Here is a 23,478-nt window from a genome sequence, read left to right as displayed (position 1 = left end):
GGTTTTTCCCATTTATAAAACCAAATCAAATACATCATAGGCCAATTAATCCACCAAGGAATATCAGGTTGTTCTTATCCTCTTAAAAGTCCATATAATTTTCTCACCACTTGGAGTTTGATTTTACAAAGAACTCAACATGTCTCAGATTTCAAGTTACTAGAATTTAATGCAATTTTTCTTCAGCAGCCTTCCATACAAGGGCAACAATTAGAAGACGGACTAATCTGACATTACAACCTTGGAACTGGACAAATAGTAAACAAAAAATTACAACAGTAAAGTCACCCTCTAGTTAGCACTGAAGATGTCGAGTAGATGTGCTTCTTAAAATATCTTTAAAAGAAGATCACATCAAAGTTGAAGAATTATTGAGATCTTTGCTGTCGAGTATACTCCCAAAGAGCAATAGCTCCACTAACATGAACATTGAGCGACCTGACCACTCCCAGTTGAGGAATCTCGATGCAAGCATCCAGTATATGGATAATATCAACAGGAACACCCTCCTTTTCACGCCCAAGCACCAGGACCTAGCAAAACAATATACTAAGCAAACTTCCTATAGATTTCATGAAAGAATAAAAAAACTATATGAAAAATTTCACTGTACCAAAACGTTGTAGTGGGAACATCATGCCTTTCCCCCCACTCAACCCCAACCCACCTTTTCAACAAATATACGGTGGAAATGTTCTTACTCTTAATTATTAAGATGGTAAGATTTCTTTAGTTTTCTTTCCAAAAGAAAAAGATTTCTTTAGTTTAGTTCTTACATAGGCATGGGCTGCTTAAGAAAGTTATTTCCCCTGACCCTCACGCAAAGAACTGAAAGTTAACTTTTAAAGTGACTCACCGTCTTTTTAGGAAAGGCAAACTGATCGAGGGACACACTATTGGCTGTTTGCTCCAATCCCAAGATAGAGTAGCCTTCTTGTTTCTTTTTCTCAAGGAACTGCTTCACACTATTTACTGGAACTTCTATAATGGGAACCCACTTCTCTGCTGTTACACTACAAAACAAAATGCATGCAAATGATTGATGAATAAAAACTGCCAAAATCAATTTGCGAGAAAAAATTTGCAAAAGTTAAAAGAGCCCAACTGCTGTCATTAAAGTCATCCAGTCATTCAGTGCTGTAAGACAGATTGGCAACAAAAGGCAGTCGGTCCATCCTCAATCATAAATAGAGGTAATCAAAATCTTAACCATGATTAATATGAGTTGCAGACTATAATCCCATGAATTCCCAATATAATTCAGACTCCTCAACTCCATATTTGTATTACCCCAACCAATCAGAGCCAGTTAGTTTGCTTTCTTTTTCGTAAATAGACACCCATATTCACAGTTGCAGAAGCCCAATTTGGGGTGAATTTTAATTCCCGAGGTACTTAACGTCTTAGGGAAAGAAGTCTAACCAAAAGTTGATGCATGCAGCCTGCAGGTCTGTAGGCATGTACACAACTATGGCTTACTGTGCATACTGCATACCATTGGTATTGTTCTAGAAAAATGGATGGACTGCAGAACAGAGTGAAGCATCTACAATGAAAGACAAGACTTGAAGACAAAAAAATGGTAGTCATCATTAGAACCTGATGAGCTGGAATTGCTTGTCATGTAGTATGCTCTTATCTGCAATGGCTAAACCTGATGCCCTAAATACCTGCAAGAAAGAATAACTGGCATGAAGAGAAGATAAAGAATGCTAAATGCTTAAAAGGAAATGCAACAATTAGCCGCCAAGCTTTATGTAAGTACTAGTATGAGCATCTAAAATATACCTCACATGTCCGTGCCAAGCCAGCAAGGTTGGGTACTCGATCAAGGAATGATGCCACAAGGATAAGATGTTGTCGACTTGCTCTTATTCTTTCCATGGTCAAAATTCTAGATTGTAATGACTGGTCAAGAAGTTCATCTTCCTTTTCCATTTCTGCATTCAACATAGAGGAAACTATATATAGCTATCACAATATTCAGTAGAAGAATCTATTAAAAAGTTTAGGTCCTTAAAATGCCTTTTTGGGATGTTTCCAAAAAGTCTAGGCTTTTTAAGAGTATCAGTCATCATGCCTTATTTATGAACTATTTTGGCTATATCCTGATACCATTCCTCCATTCCATTTAATCAGCAATATTTACAACTCCCTAGTAGAAAGTATTTCGCAGCCTCTTATTTCAGGTTTCTTGTTCTGCTCTTAAGGAATGAATTACAGATCACTCGAACTAACGGCCCTAGCAAGTGAGTATGTTGTTAAGAGTCTTGGTAAAGAGAGCGTGCAGAACTGAAAGTTAAGTAACATTGTTACCCAAATACAAGGTAGACAAGACCAACAAAAAACTTTGTATAATTCATCTCATAATCGCAGAAAGAAATCCCCTTTTCTACTTCCAATCATTTCTGGGGAGAGAGCCAAAAAACTAGATCTTTAAGTTGTATTATAAAATTAGAAGGACAAAAAAGCCATAAATTGCTGGTGAAGGAGAAAAATGCAAACAGAGTCTCAAAGAAAAAGGCCCACCCCACAAGACACATCTAGTAAGAGATCATCTACAACTGCAATATGTAGAACTCAAACATATATTTTTCCATGCCCTAAATTAACTGTTTGAAATGAAAAGAATAACAAATGAAATGAAAGAAAAGAAGAAAAGGGAGGAAAGCAAAAGAATCCCACACTGGTGGATGAGAATGACCATTAGGAGCATAAAATATTGGGGGCAAAGCTAAGTCCAATAACAAAATAATAAAAGCCCATGTTGTTTGACGAGAATTTTGAGCCACACTTTCCTGAGATGTTTGGACTGAGAGAATTTAACATTAACTTCAAAGTGTACATACCTAAAAGTTGTTTGTACGCATTGCTTCCCAAAATGGAGCTGGAATCAGCATCTTTTTTCTCATGTTTACTTGGAGTAATTTTTTTCTGAAAATCCAATGATGCTTCTTCAAGGAGTTCCTTAGGTAATGTTCTCCTGCAGGTAGGGTTTTCATCAATTTTGAAGCTCTCATTTTTTATAGTTATAACATCCTTTGCCATTGAACATCTGAGGTCCTCCCTAACATCCTGCAACTCTGAAATGTAAGATGCCAGCAACAGAAGAAAAATCCTTAATAAATGATAGCGAGCTTACATTTAGAAAGCTGAGGACCTCCTCCAAGAGGGATGTTGGGACGCATTCAAATTCAAGTTCCTTCAATGTGCAAAAGTGTAGTATTCAGAAGCCTAAACATTATATATGGATGCTGATTCATCTAGAACATTTCACATGGAAAAAATAAAAATAAAAAACGGGAAATATCTCCACAAGTTAGATATCATCTAGGAAATCAGAATCCAATTTCTGAGGATATAAGAACAAAAAATTAATAAAAAAATTACTAGTACTATATACAGAGATGAATTAAACTATTGACGGAGAGATAGGAAAGGAATAAATAGAATGAAATAGCATCCAGACATTCAAAATATACCAAGATCAAAATTATAGTTGAAAGTCACCACATAAAGTTCCAGAGTAATTCTATTTATTCAAGCCTAATATGAAATCAATCAGATGCAAAATATCCCTGACCTCAACCCGGTTGATAAAAATTCCAGTTGGAGTACCAGAGACAATTGGATTATAGGCATCAAGATATCCTTCCATTGATGCTCGTAAGCTGAAAGAGATAAAAGACAGGTTAATCAAACTAACTCAAATGTACAACCACCAAAACCTGAACAGGATGTAACTGTAGATACCCCTTAATTCAGATTGCATACGTTACTTTCAATGGTACACACATAAAAGTAGAAGGAGCTTATGATTTTATACTTTTCTGCCATCAGGCAGGAATAACACGAGCAACATAATGTTGCTAGCTATCCTGTAAGTAGGATAATAGTTAAGCTTGTCAGAAAATAACAAAATAACTTCTCAGAAACTTTAAGGCTGCCATCCGAATGAAGTGTTTAACAATTAGAATCTCAGAATTAAACACAGGGAAACATCATAATTCAACTCTCTGATCAATTAGAACTAAGTTGTAAAACTCATTGAAGACAAATGAAACTGGTCTAGGAAAGTATTCATATGCAGGACTTCCGCCGACTCTATAAATTGATCTTTGGAATACGCACACACACAAGGCCATATAAAAAGAACGCCACAAGTACTAATGCACTGTTATGAAGTTTTCAAACATATAGGCATGCTGAAGATTATGTGCTAAATAAACTCAAATCCTCTTGGTGATGCACCCTGTTCAACATACGGCCTAGAGAAGAAGATTTTTCTTCATATTAAAATAAGACTTACAAATGCAATTGACAAAAGCATCAAAGATATTTCTTGTATTTGAGCTTCTACAGAAAATGGAAGCTACATAAATGGTTTATAGCAATTAAAAATTGTAGGATAGTAAAATGTTTCAAATATCATATCTGATAATGTTTATAAATACCATACCGCCTACAATCAGGGTTCTTTGCCAGGTATGATTTCAAATCTTCAAAGCACCTTTTCTCCAAATCCGTAGTTTCAGAGGCTCCGCAGTCCAGTGGAGATAAAATTTTAGATAAAACTTGGTACACAAGCAACTGCAAAAGACAGCAGGAAGATGTATTACGTACTGACAGCCATAGGGCTTACATCAATGAGAAAATTCATTGTGGCAATCAGGACCTGAGTAAAACCTCGCAAGCTGTGGTGATGAGAGGTCAATAATGGAAGTATAGGAGGAAGTAATTCATCCAAATGCCTGGATTGAAATGCTTTAGATGTATGGAGAATGATATTTGCTGCTATGAACACATAAGAAGATAGTGCCTGCATTTGACATTCTGAGACTTGTAAATGTATTAAGAACCAAATAAAAGGCACTGAGGCATTGGCACCTCGTGCAAAAACTAAATTTAAAAAAATCGTTAACAAGATGATGCATCTATGGTAAGAATTAAGAAAACAATAAAACAAAATTCATGTCACCCAATGCAGTCCAATTAATTCAACCATTAGGTATAGAAAGGTCAATCATCTATTCTCATGCCAATATTAATTCTTATCATATAGCACCAACCAAATGGAGGAGAATATTAATTAAAAAACTATGAGATTCAACCCAACCCTCTGAACTATCAATATTCAGACACATATTGGACAGTGAAAATGGATATAGTTACATGGATAAAATCCTCCAAAATATATGGAAAAAATTTACATGAGAGAGAGACAATCTGCCCATGTCAGGCATGGATATACACAACACCAAGGAGTGAGCAACCTACGGCATGAGGTTGACATTGTAGACATGTATTTACAAGTAAACAGACCAGAGAACCAATTGCAATCTGATAGATTTGTTATCCTCTTTCCAAATCCTTATATTCATATGAATTTAAGATAGTTAAGAAAGCCTGCAAAGAAGGTTACTAAGTTTAGACAAAAAAAAAAACAGAAAAATTCTTCAGGAAGTATCCACTGATTGCAATGGGCTCCATGATAAAGTTCGTTGTTCTGGGGCTAGACAGTCGCTTAAAATTCCTGTATGAGTATCAATTCACTAGTATCCAATTGTAGGTTCCATTACCTACCTAATACCAATTATGAAATAAGAAGAGAGGACACTGATGTTATATTTACCTGTGGCCTCATGTCATAATCTCGTAATATAGGAACTAGTTGTTCCCCAACCTGAGATGAGAACAAAGCAAACAAATTGGATTAGAAGAGAGGCACAGCCAATAAAAGAGAATATAAAAAATAAAGTATAATAATAAAAATTCAAACACACACTATTACCAGTTCCAGTTTCTATTAAAATTATGCAAAGCATATCATTATGCACACAAAAAAACTGTTGAGGCATCCATCTTACCTCAATTTCCAAATTTGACCTCTGGTGGAGGCCTTTTTACATGGTTCATAGTCCACCTTACCTTTAATGTGCAGGCCAAAGTTTAAGCATTTGTTGTTGGCCAATTACCACAATTTACATGCACGTGTCTAGTGATTATGGTGGTTAAATGTGCCTTTCCTGGGTATCAATTCAGCTTGTTACATTGTCACCAGAAGTTCTGTACAATGCTCATAAATTTCCCTAAACTAACATAACATTTCTTACCAATGTCGGAAACTTCAAGTAAATATTAATTGCAAATGTCTCCAGGTATTGCCGAACTGCAGGTAAGTTGTTTCTCTGAAAAAGGACAAAGCACATCATTGAGCTTCCATAAAGTAAAAAAATGAAACAAAAAATTTAAAAAAAATATATTTGATTGTTGCATCCGAACAAGGTTCAAGAAAGCAAAAGAAATGTTCACAAAATAAAAATACCAATCCCAAACTCCAAAGTCAAATAAATAATAACTGAACAATTTATCATAGCTGCTAATGCTGTCATTTTGGAGGTCATGGCTTTTAGCAGAACTATATTTTCAAACTTCCTGAAATAATTTGGTGAGAAATGGTGATTCTTGAGGATAACAGCAATGCACTCTAACCATAGATGCCATACCACCACAAAAGATGATAACGAAGGAGAAAGGGGTGTTTGGTGAAGGAATGACCATTAATTGCTAGGGTTCTCAGGGTTACTGCTTTCAGGTATCATTAATTTCCATCCCCACCCCCTCCCCTATACCCTGTCATCCTTCCTCTTTCAAGAACTAGTAATATGACCTTGACATTTTTCTGGTAAATAGACATTAGTATCAATCAAATCTCTACAATTTTCCTCCCTTAAGCAGACAATAGCATACAAATGAGATTTATTATTTGAAGAAGCAAGAATGAAACTACACAGTAGCCTCGGATGGATACTTGTGCGAATTATACCTTTGTTTTCAATTTGTTCATTTCCAAACACACAAATCTACAAGTCACCAGTCATGAAAAAATATTACCTATTTTGAGTTCTATCCTCTGCATCCTACCTAAAGTTCCAAACAAGACAAACAACAATAATGTGCTATATCAGAGAATCAAGGCTTTTATTCTAGTATAAGATTCATCATAGATGATCAGTTTCACAAGGTTTTGGATAAAAGCTATATCTACAAATAAAATGCTACATATAGTGTTTCTATGAATATTTTGTCTCTCTGTATGTGAGAGAGAGAGAGAGAGAGATAGAGCACAAATTTAAGAATGGCTATTGCACAAATCTTTTCAAAAACAATGTCAACTTAGCCTTTACAATCATGCAGAATTGACATTCTAAAGTTATTAAAGAGAATACTGAAACAAGTCTTCCCATATGCATGGCCACTTTCTCTGATTAAATTAAATTCACACTTCATATTTAAATTATTTGTAGGGAGAAGACTAGCAGATTTTAACCTAGTATTTAACAACACTTACATAAAGGGCAATGTGCAGGCTACATGTAACTTTCCCAACTATATCGTCAGTGACAAATCTCGACAAAACACATATCATTTGCCAGACACGAATTTTACGCCTATGGATCTGTCAAAACAAACGTGCAAATAATCAGTACAGCATAAAGCAAGTAACTTAAAAGTAAATGATATAATCTAACTAAGATTGAAATTCTTTTTCAATTTTCTGATGCGACAACTATTGACAACTTTTTTTGCTTACACATTCTTATATATGATGAAATTCACTAACTGCATTTCCACTTATATGAACCATAGTTATCACTATAATGGTTTCAATTTATTTCACATATTCTTAAATATCAGTAAAACGGTTCCCAATATTCATGGTTTTGAATTTTCAACCATGCACAGAACTTATCATTACTCACCCCACTATACTTTTTATACAACTCTTTTGCTAGATCCTTGTCATTTACCTGCATTAAAATTAGGAAGTCAAGACCATTTTCCAATTATATAAAGAAATATGAGAATATTACTTATGAAGCCTTTTTACCAATCTAAAGAATGAATTTAAAAGTGTGACAACATGGGCTGTGACAGTTTTAGGCTAACATAGGATAAGAAGGCTTAGAAACACAAAGAACAAAGATTAAACTTAGAAACACAAAAAATTTGAAAAATGCATCAGCATCAGCAATATGCTTTCCAACCCATGGAGCTTGTAAGATCAATAATGGTGCACCAGCTACCTGGTAGCCCATAGAGCAAAAGTTTCATAACCTTAAAATAGTTTATTTTGCTATTGGCTGATCATAGTTGAAAAAATTAACTTTTGGTTTAATTTGATCAACCATTTAACCAGAGAGAATAAATTGAAAAGAAGGTCCAAGCATTCACTAATTATATTCAAGTATCCATTCCCTCCACATCCGTTTATTTGCTATACAGTTCAATCTTTTCTTCATGCACAAAAAAAAGGGAAAAACCTGATATACAACTACAGTTCCAGACATGTTTAATCCATCTTAACCATAAGTCATAATTTATATACTCCCTAAAGCAAGGATCTGTGTTTTCCCATCAAACAGTTAGGAAAATTAGAGCAAATTATGGGGTCCTGCAAGGTTAAAGATTTGCAATGAATGATTTTCTGTTATGGTGTCATGACGTCATTGCCTAAGTAGTCCATATTCTGAGTCTTATCGATCCATTCTTATTAACTAAATTCCAACATAAGTTACAGATGGGCCTATGCCTCTCCAGCTTGACATATTGAATTCCAATGGTTCCTTCGCATGAGGGGGAACCCTGCACCTTTAAGCTTAAGTTCTTAGCTCAACTGGTTTTGTAACGATCAATAGTACACTGACTGACCAACTAATAATTATTAATTAAGCCTCTCCTATTTGACATATCAACCTACCAATTTATGAAGTTACAGATTAAATTAAAATTTTTAATTATTTCTTTCATTGCATATTATACTCTGATGAAAAAGACTAAGAATCATGCATAATTGCCTGCAAGAAATAGGATATCTACTGCCAGGACACAGGACCAATAGCATAAGATCTCTGAATGAATATCGAACAGTACAAGGCATTCTTTATTCAAAAAGATTAACTTATCCAATAAATATACTCCATAATTTGAGTAATAAATCTAATCAGTACCGCGGAATCAAGAAGCTCTAGCAGAAATATCTTGCCAGATTCAAGAGCAGCAGAACAATCTTCATTTTCATTTGCTGATCCCACCAAATTGGCCAAATCAGCCAGGTTGTTGAGTAGAACTGCAACAGATACACGTGCATACAATTCTGTATTGATAAATGCCTATGAGAGAAGTCATGAATCAGAACAACATATTTCATAGCTGCATCTAGCAATCCCGAGTGGCACATGCCATGCAATTTGATTATAATGGAAAAATTATTACTCTACTGCTCAGCATGCTGTTTCCATGAACACATTGAAAAAACAAAGGTGAATTAGGAGATATTCATGAAGCCAATAAAGATATGAATAAGTCTTATCCTTAAAAGTGTTGAACCATTCAAAGATAGCTAGACAAAAGAGACATGTATAATAATTTAAGTAGAAGAGCTTGACAACCATTAAGCAGTTGTGAACTCTAGTGCAGTCAACTTATCCCTACAAATTGGATAAGAAACTATTGGATAATAGCAAGCCGCACCAGGACTGGAAGGTCTCATTTCAGTCTGACTATCTATGATTCTAAAGGCAAGAAACAATTAACATCATAAATGAAATCTGTATGAAGTAACCAGATTATGCAAGAAAAATAAATCGATATATAGCTTACTTCAGTCAGCTCAGAATCTGGGCATTTAGCCAATAATGAAACTTCAGTCCTTGCATCACGATTTTCAGCTAATTCAGCTTCAAAATCTTCATCAAATGCAACTGTTCCACACAAGTTCTCAGATTGAAGTACTTTACATACAAAAGAAGCAAAGAAGAAAACTACTCATATTATGATTAAAGACAAGATGTATGTTACACACCAGAACCATAGAGTGTGAGCAGCTTTAGTTCTTTTATGTAGTACTTCATCATCCTTGGTTGTGAAAGCCACAACCCTGTTAAATGCAACGCTACAAGACGAATAGTACGAGGACTTTTTGTACCTTCCACAAGAATATTTTCAACAAACTGCAACAATGATATCAACAGATAACAGTAACTGTTAACCATCACCATGAAGTGGAACATATGTAGGTCCACAGGGCTAAACTGTCAGTTGTATTCGCAGAAATAAACAGAGGGATCACGTACCCACTTTAAAGGTCCAGGTCCATTGTTATTTGTATGCATGGCCTCGTCAGCAAATACAGAAGCATGCAAAACAGAAGACAATAATGCAGCAATAGCTGCAACCCTCCGCTTGTTGTTGCTGACATGCAGCATCCAAGAGGAACGAACCAAATGCCACATCATCTACATTTAGGAGCCATTTAATAATAAGTCAAAATAAAAAAGTTCAGCTTAGTCATTTGAGTAAAACAAAACATAAGACAAAATTTGTGGACCAATAGTGGAGAATAGCAGTTTGTTTCAGACATCAAGCCGGATTTCATTTATGATAAACATTTAATTCCAAACAGCTTAGGTTGGCTGGCATGCCAAATTAAAAACACAAGATAACTTTTCTTTTGAAAGAATCAGCATTAAATGTTGGGAAAGCTCGCTGAGACGTGAAATGATTCATCAGAGAAATGCAATAGCATTCCATCTGGAGACAATTGTAAAAGAAGTCATTTTACTTGAAAATTGAATTCTCTAATATAGTTCACTAGCAAGAAAATGAAGATGGTTGTTGTACATTAGAAACTAGAATTCAATTGCATCCAAATGACCATTATGTTTACAAGTAAAAAAAAAAGTTTTATGTTTCCTAAATTGCCTTCATAGACCTATTAAATTCACTTGAGGGAGAGTTAAACCAAGGCAGATAATGATACTGTTAAATACAAAAATCAGTATAGCCTTATATGCCGCAAGAACCTATATATCTACTAGATTAAACTTTCGGCTTAAAGGTCTAAAATATCACATAAGCTTGCAAATCATTGTATATATTTTATTATTGTTTTGTTATTGTCATTGCTCCATGTGCCAGGCCTGTCAATGTGATACTGGTAAAAGTACAAAGTTTGTCATGGAGTTGGGACTTCCCACATACACCTTTTTAGTTTTCATGCTCTAAAGTGTCTTATCCCTATTACCTTTTTACTGAATTTTAACTTCGCATGTAAATTTATGGAGTGATTTGAACATCAACCTGCCTACACCATCACAATTCACAACCATTTGATAGCTTGCATCAGGCACAGTTATATACACAACATACTCCCAATTTATATATAACAAAGACGAAAGACCAGTACAACGCCAACCTGGGCATCCACACCGTTGCATGAGGAAACAAGTGAACCTGAATTTCCAGAGGCCAAAAGCCCAAAGGTCAACCTGATAGATCTCAGCATTGGCAAAACAGAACCTTCCCCAGCATTCTCAAGACTGCAAGTAATTTGAGAGAAATTTTACAAGAGAAAACAATATATTATTTGAGCATTACTTTTATCATAATACAGGCCCAATTTGGAATTCATAAAGGCATAACTCATATCAGCATGCATTGACTCCCTTATTAAAGGCCAATTGGTAAAAATATCACAAATCTCATTATGAGAGAGGGAGAGAGAGAGAGAGAAAGAGGATGACAAAGACCACGAGCATTGATTTTTTCTATTAATAATTAAACAAACAAACTGATAAAAGGAATTTTGACTTTGTAAGAAGAATAACCACAAATCATTGGAAAGCCCTAAAGCACGACCTAGACCACGATCAACACTGGCATATAAAAGTTGCACTTGTCTAATGAAAATGATAACATATCCAACAAATTAGTATTAGTAGCCATCTTGCTTTTTACCTCTCAACAAGATCACTAAAAATTAATCTGATTGCTGCTTCTGAGAAGAATAATCTGTTGTCCACTAAATGAGGCCCATTCTCAAAAGCATAGTGAGGAATTGACAGCAGAGATTCTAGGCAAAGCCACTGTATCAGTAAAAATATATCAATTAGGACTCTCTCAATTAACCAATTATTGAAGTTCATATTGGAGTAGATTGACACTTGTCATTGGAAAGCAAAGAATCATACCATTATGATCACATCAATCATGCTAAAGCACAAAATAATAGGTTGATAGCCAATCAAAAAGGGCATAATGGAGCACATTCATTGAATGTAATAGAGCCTACTCAAAATTGCAATTCCCTCATCTAGTATCAAGATTGTTAGGAAGTGGGGTGCCCAAAACAGTGGGAAGAATCTTCAAGGGCCTTGTGAGATATCATACTCATGAGCATCAGAGCTCAACTCAAACCCTGAGGCAATGCGTTTTTGGGCTCCTCCCACTTACATGTCCCTCACTTGACCTATATCTTTCCAGTGTGGGACTCCAACACAAATTTGTTATCCTAACACCAACCAACAACTTGAACTGGAATATAAGAATTACAGATTGATCACCTTCCAGTTCAGCAAAACCGCCCTTCGTGATCGCACCAGAACTCCAACTGCTATAAGGTTATTGATATTCTGAAGGAAAGAAAGAACCAACTGATCTAACCAAGCCTTTTCTTCTGCAGATGATGATGATTTATCACTATCTCTAATAAGATCCAAAGCGAGTGGAGAGAATGTGAAAACTAATGCTCTCAGTACTGGAGCTAATGCTTCATATGCTGCAAGACAAACTTCTGCTCCACTCTGATTTCACACACTTACATCATCAATTAGTACAACCAAATCAAAATAAACTAATAAAACATGCAAAAGCAAAAAATTGATCAAACTGAAAACATTTTGCTAAGATCCTCAAATTACAACACACCTCAGTATCATATGTTAGAGATGAATTGGTCTTCAAAAAGAATTTCCACATAAAAGACCAAGCAAACTTGAGCTGAACATCATTTTTAAAAAGTGAACACCAGGATGTGACAGATGCAACTGCTCGCATTGATGTTATCTATTCATCCACAGAAAGAAAACATTACCAATAATGCATGCTTCAATTAACAATGGGTCTACAATTAATAAAAAAAAAAAAAGATGAGGCAGAAATACAAAAAGTTCAAGTAAGCAAACAAAAAAAGAGAAGGAATTAAAAGAACACATGGAAAATTGAATCACCTAAGAATATGTAAAAATCATACTGCTAGAGACAAATAGTCATTGATGCTCAAAAAGACAACTGATAAAAAGAGAGAAAAAAAAAAAGGAAAAAAGAAAAATAAAAGGACAAGCTTGGCAAAATATTTTAAGTAAATTCTTGAAGTTATAAGTGGAGCTACTGAGCTGAACAGAATCCAGATATCTTTAATATATCTAACAGATGATCTAACCAAAATATAATAAACATAAGAGAATGCAGAAACAATGAAGAGTTAATAGTTAACTAGTCAGCTTGGTGGTGGAACCGCAAAATCCACAAAAGGATGTAAAGAAGGAAAAAAACCTACTAAAATTAAACAAGTCTTTTTATAAGAAAACAAAATAACAAGAGAAACAATATTAAAAAGAAATTATACAAGGAAGAGAACATACAGCTTCCAACACAGCAGTAGCAGTAGAAGATGACAACCGTCTTTGACTAGGGCCTCCAAGTTTTCCTCTCACTGAACTAGGAAGATCTGTGTCCTTCACAAAACTAGTCCAGAATATAGAACAAGACGTACTAGCAAAAGAGACCAGCTCCTCCTGCAACCCGTGACAACAAGAGAAAAAAAAGGATCCAGTACCGTCAATATTAAGGCATATAGAACCATAAACTGAGTACACTAGTTCAGCTTGCCAGTACCAGTATAGACAGAAAAAGATCAGAAAATTTTTCATTAATTGCAGAAGCTTCTTCAGAACCCAACTGATCTATAGTCCCAAGCAAGCTATTTTCTGAATTAGATCTAATTTTGAAACCACGTTCAACTTCTCTCTCCCACAATATTCGAATCTCTGCAATCAGGTTCACAGTAAGGACAAGAAACTTTACAGGTGACCACCCAGCATGCTTGCATTGTTTGCAGATGTCAACTCCACAATTGCGAAGAAACTGGACAGATAATACAAAAGCGAATCAGAATAGATATATAACAAAGGTCATGTTTTCACCATGAGGTCAATGTCACATCATGATACATTCTCAATGGTCTACATAATAAGAACCATTAGGTCACAGGCCAATTGAAAACGTAGGACATATTTGTACTGATTTGTTAAACCAGATGCTCCTTTCCTTATAAAAAGGTAAATTTCTGCCCTTAGAAATGAAACCCATCAAGAGATTGCCATAGCATCAGTAGCCTCATATGAAAAACTACCTCATATGGAAAACTATGTTCTCAAATGGAAAACTATATTCTTGATAAAAAATGCAGCAAATAATGTCTTTAACAATCTGAGAAGACACATCTTAAAGACAGATAGAAATGCCATCATTTTCTATATAAAGAGGAAGTTGGTAAACAATAGAATGAGAAGCCTAAATAATAGAATTTTCCTTTTTTTCTAATATTATTAGTTAGGGTCTCATCAGAAAGTAAGAACCAAATTCCACTTTCTGGAAAATAGGGTCTTGTCCCTCTATAAACCCCCAATACCCACACAAACCCCAATACTCACAGGATTCCACATTGACATGATAGCGTAAACATAGAAGTAACAGTATGCTTACTGATAAAATAAAATGCCTAAAAAAAAATTAACAATTTTCCTAGCCGCAATATTAAAATATATGCGGAGTATACCACACAAGGCAATCATTAGTAGAAAGCATTAGCAGGTGACAGCAAACCTTGAATATAGGTACGAGATGGTTTTCCTCCTTGATTACAAGAAAAAGCACCCTTGCCCATCTTTTCACTTCAGAATCCCATGCATCCAAGTCTTCATCATCAAAACTAACAAAAGCATCAACCATATGTTGAGAACTTGTAAACCTTTCCGGGAATTCCTGAAGACTTTTCAGAAGCTGAATCTCAGAACTGAAATGTTTCTTATCAACCCCCAAAAGCCATTCTTGCATTTTCACTCTTAAGGGACCTAAAATAGAGAGACAGAGACGAGAGATTCATAAGAAAGACATAGATAGCATGGCAAATATGATACAGAAAGGAGATGATTAAATGAACTGAACATAATTCTGATGTGGCAAAGTTCTAGCGTATGCCATAACGATAAAAACTCGAGTGCTAGTGAAATTTGACAAAATAGAATGTAGTTGCAAAGTTTGCAGTTTACATAAAGAAATAACTTGATTTCTCAACGCCACTACAAATGAGTGTTTATCCACATTGCATGCTTCCATATCATTTCTTCAAAGCACAAAAAAATATTGCAATTACTTGATAACCTCATAAAATATATACTAGACAATTCGACCTTATAAACACAAATACTGAAAAGGAATTTGGATTGATGACCTGATATTTCATCAAATATAATTCAGTTACTTTGTAAACATAACTATTCTGTTCTTTGAAGAGTGAATACCTAGCCCATTGAAATGATCAAAAGGAAGTTACACATCTCATTATAAGACACCGGCCCTAATCAACAAGCATTTTCCTTCAGTAGCATACAGCAAAAGAATTACAAAACGCCATGCATGCATTAAGAAAACATAAGCAAGCTTTTCCGTTAAGGAGTACATATGACACAGTTTGCTTCTCAAAAAAATAAATCAACTTTGTTCTAAAAGAAATATTAGTCTTATTGACCGATATATTTTTCATTTTTAAAGTGGTCCTCATGACAGATTAAGATAGAAGGAAAACATTCCAATCAAACAAAAACTACATTAATACAGAAATTTTGTACCGTACCAAGCCACGCATGTGAAATAGTAACATAATATAAGTAGGAAAAGATGATGGGAGAGATTAAAAACAGCAACAAATATCAAAACAGCTCAACAAAGGACAACATCTATCAGAGGAACAAAACTGGAGGCAGTTCTGATGTATAGCTGCTCTCTTACCCCCATAATCAGTAAATTCTCGTGGCAAGGTTGAGACGAAATGCAGGAGAACCTCAAGTGGCACATCAACAGTACTGACAACTGAAGTAGCAGCCCCCAGAACTTTCTCACAAACTGCAAATATCACAAAGGGTATAACAATAATTGTATTAAGGACTTTGGATGTTGCAGTGTAAAACATAAATCACATGAATATATCTTATAATCTAACCAGATTAGTGATTAGAGACCTCGAAAACGATATTTAGGGTTGAAATGTTGTTTGCTGCTTTCGATGACATATCTCAAAACATCCAACAAGTCTGTTTTGTTAATATGAACCTTTTTTGAAGAAGAATCCAGCCAGACCTCATCACACAAAGCATCTTTAGTCCATTCAGCTTCATTTCCATCACGCAATCCTACCCCACAAGCAGCTGAAGCAATACATTCAGCAAGACCCATTAATCCAGCTCTACCAAAAGATTGATGTTTAGCAACTGATGCTAAACTATGCAAAAAGACAATTTCTTTCCTGTAATCAAACAAGAAATCACATATATCAGCCCTCTTCTTTCTAAAGAAGAATTTTTTTCCTATAAATAAAAATCACTCTGACTAATTCCACAAAGTAGGTTCTTTTTTCTTCCAGTGTCCATACTTCCACACCATGAGTCCAGTAGATTTAAAGTCCATTAGGAGGTATTGAAACTGACAGCTATAGAATTAATTTATAAGAAGATTATAATCCTTCCAAAAATAAATCCCACTCATATAATTATCCCATTTGTTTAACCCTTCTCTTTTATGCAGTAGATTTAAAATCTGCTAAAAGGCACTCAAAATGACAGTTTTCTAGAATCAGTTTACAAGAAGATTGTATGCTTCTAAATATAAAACCCATGCAAAATTGTTCCATCAACACAAGAGTTTAATAATCATGTGATGCACATTATCAAATTCACATTTATAAGACTATTATATCAAGATTAATGAATTCACAAAGAAAAAAAAATTGTGAAAATCAAACTTTGCGAATCAAATAAGCTACCCTGGATGTTAAAGTGATGTAAATAAAAAACTAAGAATGATAATACAACGGGATAGCTCTTAAAATATGTAGGAACTTAAATTAAAAAAAACAATGTACAAAGTTAGAAGAGTATTTTTTTTCCTATTCTCTATTATTAAATGATAAATTCTAATTCTAATTAAAGCAAATTAATTGGATTTTTTTAATTAAACAAAATATAGTTAAATAGAGTATTTGAGAACAAAATTAACCCATCTGGCGCAGTTTCTTATGGGTAGACTGTACCATTTTCAGTAAGAAACTCTAGAATTTAAATTAATTCTAAATATATACTTAGTGGGGATTTCTAAGATATGGATGGAGGCAAATGCAACTCAATAAGAAAAAGGGGGCATTCATTAAAAATTGAGCAGGGCAGATCTCAATTGTACTAAATATGTAAAAAGGGATTAAGAGGAAACAGTGGAGAGCACTTACCCCCACTGCCCCTGCTGTGTCTCTGCCACAGGTTACAAGGACTATTTTTGCAGCTATTATGCAGCAGCTAAAAGATAATCTGGAACTATGTAAAGATATTATTTTGGATTATGCATAAAAATGCCTTTGAGTTTCAAGATATTTTGATATAGTTTTTAGAGTATAACAATGTAACATATGCATATATAAATAATATTATGGACTCAAAAAAAGAAAATGTTGAGGTAGCAGCAAGATATAACAAGGAAAAAGCTTTTTGCTTGCCAGGATAGAGGATGGTGATGAGATGTGAAAGAAGCAAAATCCAACCAGCCCCTTGCCATCTCTAGCATAGATTATAACTCATATAGCATGTGAAAAGATACCTTGCATTCAGGTATCTTGTATATTGACATAGAAACCTGGCTGCAGCTTCAATGGTCCTTGAAGTGTAAACTCCTTTTACACCTGACGAGAAAAAAAAAAAACAGAACATATTAGAAGCCAATTCAGTGAAAGATGATATATCCCAACTCTTCTTTTTGCTAATGAAATTATTAGGAGTGCAGAGAAGCATTGATTAAAATGATACTGTTTTAAAGGCATATTGAATGGCTCAGTATTGAGAATCAAAGGACAACTGCAACTTCAACTATGGGTAGTACTAATAGTACGTTTATTAGAGTTCCATATAAAAATAAACAGGCATAACTATAAAATGAATTACATCAGGCGGCCTCAACTATAAGAATTAACTCATAAGCTATTTTCCTATCTAGGGAACTGACTGAAAGGTCAGAGAGGATAAATGATTGAACAGGCACCATGAAGAGTCTAAAGAGAAAAATCTTCTCTCTCCTAATGAAGGCATAACAAGGTTTCAGCACTCTTTCTATCTCCCATCAATGTAGGATCTTCAGAATTTTATTTCTGAATAATTCCTTTAATAGCACAGCCGTTCACCATAGTGCGTCTCCATCTTAGTTCTTATCTTTTAATTATTTTTGCTTTTCCTTTTCTATTTGTATGAAAAACTAGGAAATTCTATGAAGAGGAAACACCAAATATTACAAATTGATGGATAAGATATCCTACTAACAAAATGCTCAAACCACTTGCTATCCATACCCTATAAATTTCCTTGTCCTTCCTTTGAAAACAGTTATAGTAAGGAAATGGGAGAGAACAATTTAATACAAGCACAAACAACCTAATGAAAAGAGCAGGATTAATATTTCCGTCCACTCCAGTACATGAACCATTCCGAGCTAGTGCAAAGCGGAAATACTCCCAACCCAGAAAAGTTACAATCTCACTAACTAGACCGCAGATTTTATGAACTACAAAATTTGCATGTGGAATATACCAAAATAGTAGTTGAAATTAATAGAAAACCAATCATTGTCACATATTGTATTATTTGGCTCCAAATGTCTTCAATGTGATCCCAGCATATCAAATCTTAAAGAAAGAGCCTATATGATTTAAGAGAATACTCTATAATTCTGTAAGGTGCTGGTGGTAAATAAAACCATAAGCTATTCAAGTTAATGCTTATATATGAAAATCACATGCATGCGCAATTAAAGTTGGAGCACACCAAAATCTTTGTGGTGCACGGGATCATTTAATCCTTCAACAAATGAACCAAGAATAAAACTTTCAGGTACTGATTTTGCAGCATCATGATACTTCATCCACTCGATTCCCAAGAATGATTGCATTATTAAGCACCTAACTGCATTTCAGACAAAAAGCAAATTAACCCTGGAATCAGGGAATAGTTGTATAAAGCACTAAGAAAAATAAGTCTCCAGACAGAATTGATTGATGATCTGTCCCCAAGGTTATGCTAACAAGTCATGTACCTTGCGGATTGTCATGACGAAAACCCAGTTGCCATAAAATCGTTAACCAACTAAAGACTTCACCTAAAACTGCAGTCTGATTTTGCTGAATTCCACAGATAGAGTTTGCAAAATTATCATATGAAACTGAAAACTGAAGCAACAAGGTTACCTGAAAAGAAAACCATTAGCAGTTAGCAGATACAATATTGAATAGCTGTTTACTGAAAGCTGCAGCAATGACCCAATGCTTTCTTTTTGTTGTTTCGTTAAGGTTATTCTTCATAGATTAGCCAATGACAAAAATGCTTTGACATGGTATCCAACTCAGGGGTTTGTTCTTTTCTTTTCTGTTTTCTTTAGGAAAATTAAGAATAAGGATCTTGTGACGTTTAAAGAAACAAATATATTGAGATAAAAGATTCAAAGTGAACCAATTATTGACATGAAGAATATGAGAAGTTGATTAAACACCTGGTGCTCCCAAGCAGCTTCAACTAAATGAGTACCATACTCCTCAAGCATTTCATAGAGAAGAATAAATGCCTCCCACTGCTGCCGACCATCTAAAGGAGAATCCATGGAGTTACAAAGTTTCCCTACACCCAGTGATTTAGCTTCCTTGTCAGCCCATATTGCCCTCTTTGTCATACCATTAGGAATTGAATATTTCTCCTGCGATTTCTTCTCTGTATTAGGAGAATTGGACTGGGTTCCAGCACCTAACTGTAGTACTCTTTTCAATATATGTAATGATTGCTTCCTGACCAAGCTTTCAGCATCAACCTGGGAAGACCATGTCAAATATAAATAAAGATAAGTCGGTATGATCACGACTTTTGTGTTTACTGGCATATTATAGTGAGACAAACTGGGAGAAGTTCTGCTAAGTACCAGGCCTTTTCTTATTTCATCCCAAAACTCTTTTTCAGCTCTAACATCAAATTCTTCTGCTCTAACACTTCCACCAGCATTTTCACACCCTTCCGTACAAGAGAAAAAGGTAAAATATAGAGAGATTACAGAATAGGCATCTCTTCTCTCTAAAGGTCCTACAGGAAAGAGTAATCTGCAGCATTTCCACATTTTCCTAAAGAAAAGGTTTCTGCATTCCATTCAAAGTTACTCACTAAAGAAACAAATAAAGAAATAGAATGTGCATGGAATAAAATAAAGTACAAAACAGTTAAGACTCTTGCAAATGAAAGAAGAAGAATGTAAATGATCACCTAGAAAGAATACAAATCCTCCCCCGAACTGAGATTTCCAAAGAGTGATGAGAAACAAATGCTTTAAAAAGGACTGGGAGAAGAAAGCCAGTAGCACAGGACCGGTGTTCCAAACTTTGCAAAAGCAATCGCTCACTCATGTTACATAGATCCCAAAGTAATTTATAGAACAGCTTTTGTGCATAAGAAGACCCATTTTCCACCATTGATTCTGTCCTTGATGCAGCATTGCAACTTTGTAAAGTAGAATCCAGTATTATGGCTAAGACATGACATGATATTGGCAATGGAAAAGACCCAGAAAGAGACAGCATGAACTCTTTATCCAAATTGGAATCATCTATCAGGCCACTTAACAAAACTGAATGTTGAGCCCATTCAAAGATATCCGATTCTTCATTTTGAAGCATATCCATTGCAAGACCAGCTGATCTTAGGAAAAAAGGAACCAAAGTTGCTTCTAATACATCCCACGAATTAGTCACATTCACAACGTCAAAGAATGACTCTGCAATCTGAATTCAGAAAAGCATGCAACAAAATAAGCAGTTAGCAACAAGTACATACAGATGAGATCGTGAATCCAATAAACATGACAACAACAGATTATTTTACCTGGTTAAGCATCTCACGTTCAAGTGCATGAGCCATCTTCATCAATGGAATGAAACATTTCCAGATAAGTGATTGCATGCTATCAGGATCAGCCCCTGAAGATATGCGTTGATCAGTAATAAGATAGATATGCTTAACTACTGTGCACTACTTATCTGTGTACTGCTATATTTGCAGCAAATTTTTGCAGTTGATTAGAGATACTGCTAATTTATTTCAGGATCAGAAACTGCTTCAGCAGCTAACGTGGGACAAATCCTTTTTCTACCTCCTCCGCGCCATCCTACATCGAGAATTTGAAAAGGTATCTCTGGTAGATAACCACTATAAACAGAGAGTTTTAGTATCTTATTTCCGTCATTTCTTTTTTGGTCAATAATTATGTCATTTTATTTATCTCTTTTACTACTTAGAAAAGGATGCCTTACCTCTTCTTGATAATTATCTTTTATTTTTATTTTTATTTTTATTTTTTTGCATTATCTATAAATTCATTGTTATTTCAAGAATAAAAGGGGTCACATCAGTTGGAATTTGATGCCATGTTGGGCACCTTTATTGGGCTGAGTGACGGTTTACCCCTACCAATTAGGTACAAAAGTTCATATGAAACATTTTATGCAGAGCATCAAGAAAAAAGGAAAAGCACACTAAATTCTGTGACAAGCTGTGGTTAAGTGGCTTTTACAAAGATTGCTAGCACATTTATGAAATAAAAGCTACTACATGAAGTTTTGGGGTAAGTGAAGAAAACTAATAGTAAAGGTAAATATTTTACTAAGAAGTCATAGAATTTGGATAAACAAAATCGAAAAGAAACAGAAAAAGAAAAAGTCGTATTTTAAGCTAGACCAAGGGCCAAAACTCACCAGGCTTTTTCAAAAGATGACAAAGTGCACCCACCATTGATATAAGATAGTCACAATGACTATAGTCCAACTTTTCCTCCTTGATAAACTCCTATGAAAAACACAGAGTTGGGGTGTGAACTTAAAACTCCAAAACTAAGATTACCTTGATAAAATAATTAAGAAGCAATAAAAAGAAAAAGGAAGAAAGGGCAAACCAACTTTTTAAAAGCCAACCAGAAAGTCTTTTGAGTGAGGGAAATAAACTCAATTGAACCTACAATCTTAAAACTATAATCCTAGTTCATTACAATTACTTACATTCCCTGGCAACTTGAAAGTGCATAACAAATTGAAATTCCATAGAACACAAAATAGCAATCATTTCATTTCCTGTTTTACAACTACCAAGATACAATAATCTTCAAAGGTTTCCATAAAGACATTGAACTGAAAACTTCATCATTTTAAGCTAAATACCTTATTAACCAAAAATCCCTTAAAAAACCAGCAGCAGCAACAATCTTGAGACAAGGCACAAATAAAAATCAACCCAAAAAAAGAAAAACCCTTTCCTAACATAAATTGAAAGATGAAGTGATAAAATTTACCTTAGTAACATGAAGGAAAGAATCAAAAAGTGAAGATGGAGATAAGCCTGTTGATGCTAAAATGCAATCAAGAATTGCTGGTATAGCTGATAAAGGGACTTTTTTAAAGCTTCTTGATAGAGAAGAGATTAACGTGTCCATTGTATTGCTCTCCGTTAAGCTCATTCTTTACAAAACCAGTCCCTTATTAATCCAATTGTAAAGAAGTTTGAATTGATTCACATTATAAACCCTGGCTAGGGTTTTTCTTTTTTCTTCATTGGTATTCAATGTTTGGTTAAACCCTAGTTGCCACTGGGTTCGTAAATTTTGCTGTCATACCCCCTTAAGTTTGTCTTATTTTGTTTATGCCCATATATTTATCAAATTTTATGTACTTATGCTCATCTAAAATAAATAAATAAACAATTAGCATTTTGATAGATATTTGCTATAACTTGAAAGAAGTGCAGAACAAAAGGAATAATTCAATAAAAAATCTTTAAAAAAAATAGATATGAGAAAATTTCAATTTTTAATTTTCTCGTTAAATTCATAAAAGAATGTTATCCATTTCTAATTTGATATTTGGGATCATTGCGACACTAATTAATAATTAAAATTTAAACTTTTTTGACATGTCATATAAATTTTTTATCTTGATATGTACATTTATTTTTGACACGTGTAATTTTATAATTTTTTCTATTAATTTATTGATTTTTAACTTATATTTTTAAATAAACATTAACTCTAATTCTAAAAATAGCACATTTATTATATTCTCATCAGATTATTAATCTTGTTTTATTTAAAAAGAAAAGTTATAATTTTTAGAAATGAAAATACAAACTTACTTTCTGAAAAAAAATTAAATATTATTTATCTCCTCAAGTTTGGTATAATATATAATTCAGTTTATGCATTTTTAATTACATTAAAATCTCCTTAAATTTTAATAAAACTAAC

The 23,478-nt window shown here is 34.3% G+C and overlaps 1 protein-coding gene across 3 annotated transcripts; it reads right to left on the bottom strand.

Annotated features, from left to right (window-relative positions):
• Positions 1-45: 45 nt before the first annotated feature.
• On the bottom strand, positions 46-22,850 carry LOC8269524. Of its 3 annotated transcripts, XM_048375179.1 has the most exons (35): positions 22,531-22,846; positions 21,941-22,031; positions 21,072-21,166; positions 20,457-20,971; positions 20,122-20,332; positions 19,702-20,013; positions 19,249-19,399; positions 18,981-19,118; positions 17,767-17,848; positions 16,143-16,426; positions 15,913-16,026; positions 14,728-14,975; positions 13,738-13,986; positions 13,485-13,637; positions 12,769-12,906; positions 12,405-12,644; positions 11,800-11,927; positions 11,258-11,381; positions 10,137-10,298; positions 9,866-10,013; positions 9,664-9,764; positions 9,012-9,173; positions 7,764-7,811; positions 7,352-7,459; positions 6,114-6,188; positions 5,633-5,683; positions 4,676-4,819; positions 4,460-4,590; positions 3,584-3,671; positions 3,143-3,202; positions 2,850-3,075; positions 1,789-1,940; positions 1,600-1,670; positions 857-1,013; positions 46-533 (listed from the first exon to the last, which is right to left on the bottom strand). In XM_048375179.1, exons 1-35 carry the CDS (start codon positions 22,693-22,695, stop codon positions 369-371), a joined length of 5,487 nt encoding a protein of 1,828 aa, XP_048231136.1. In that variant the 5' UTR covers positions 22,696-22,846; the 3' UTR covers positions 46-368. The 3 variants fall into 3 exon arrangements, 2 of the variants coding, with proteins under 2 accessions (XP_048231136.1, XP_048231137.1); XM_048375180.1 differs by lacking the exon at positions 22,531-22,846 and having other exon boundaries at positions 21,072-21,395; XR_007216190.1 differs by lacking the exons at positions 46-533; positions 857-1,013; positions 1,600-1,670 and having other exon boundaries at positions 1,804-1,940; positions 2,850-2,983; positions 22,531-22,850.
• Between the last annotated feature and the right edge of the window lie 628 nt (positions 22,851-23,478).

Source organism: Ricinus communis, chromosome 5, assembly GCF_019578655.1.
Source record: "Ricinus communis isolate WT05 ecotype wild-type chromosome 5, ASM1957865v1, whole genome shotgun sequence".
NCBI classification, from domain to species: domain Eukaryota; kingdom Viridiplantae; phylum Streptophyta; class Magnoliopsida; order Malpighiales; family Euphorbiaceae; genus Ricinus; species Ricinus communis.
Note: the sequence above shows the minus strand (reverse complement) of the source record. Positions and strands in the feature narration are given on the sequence as shown.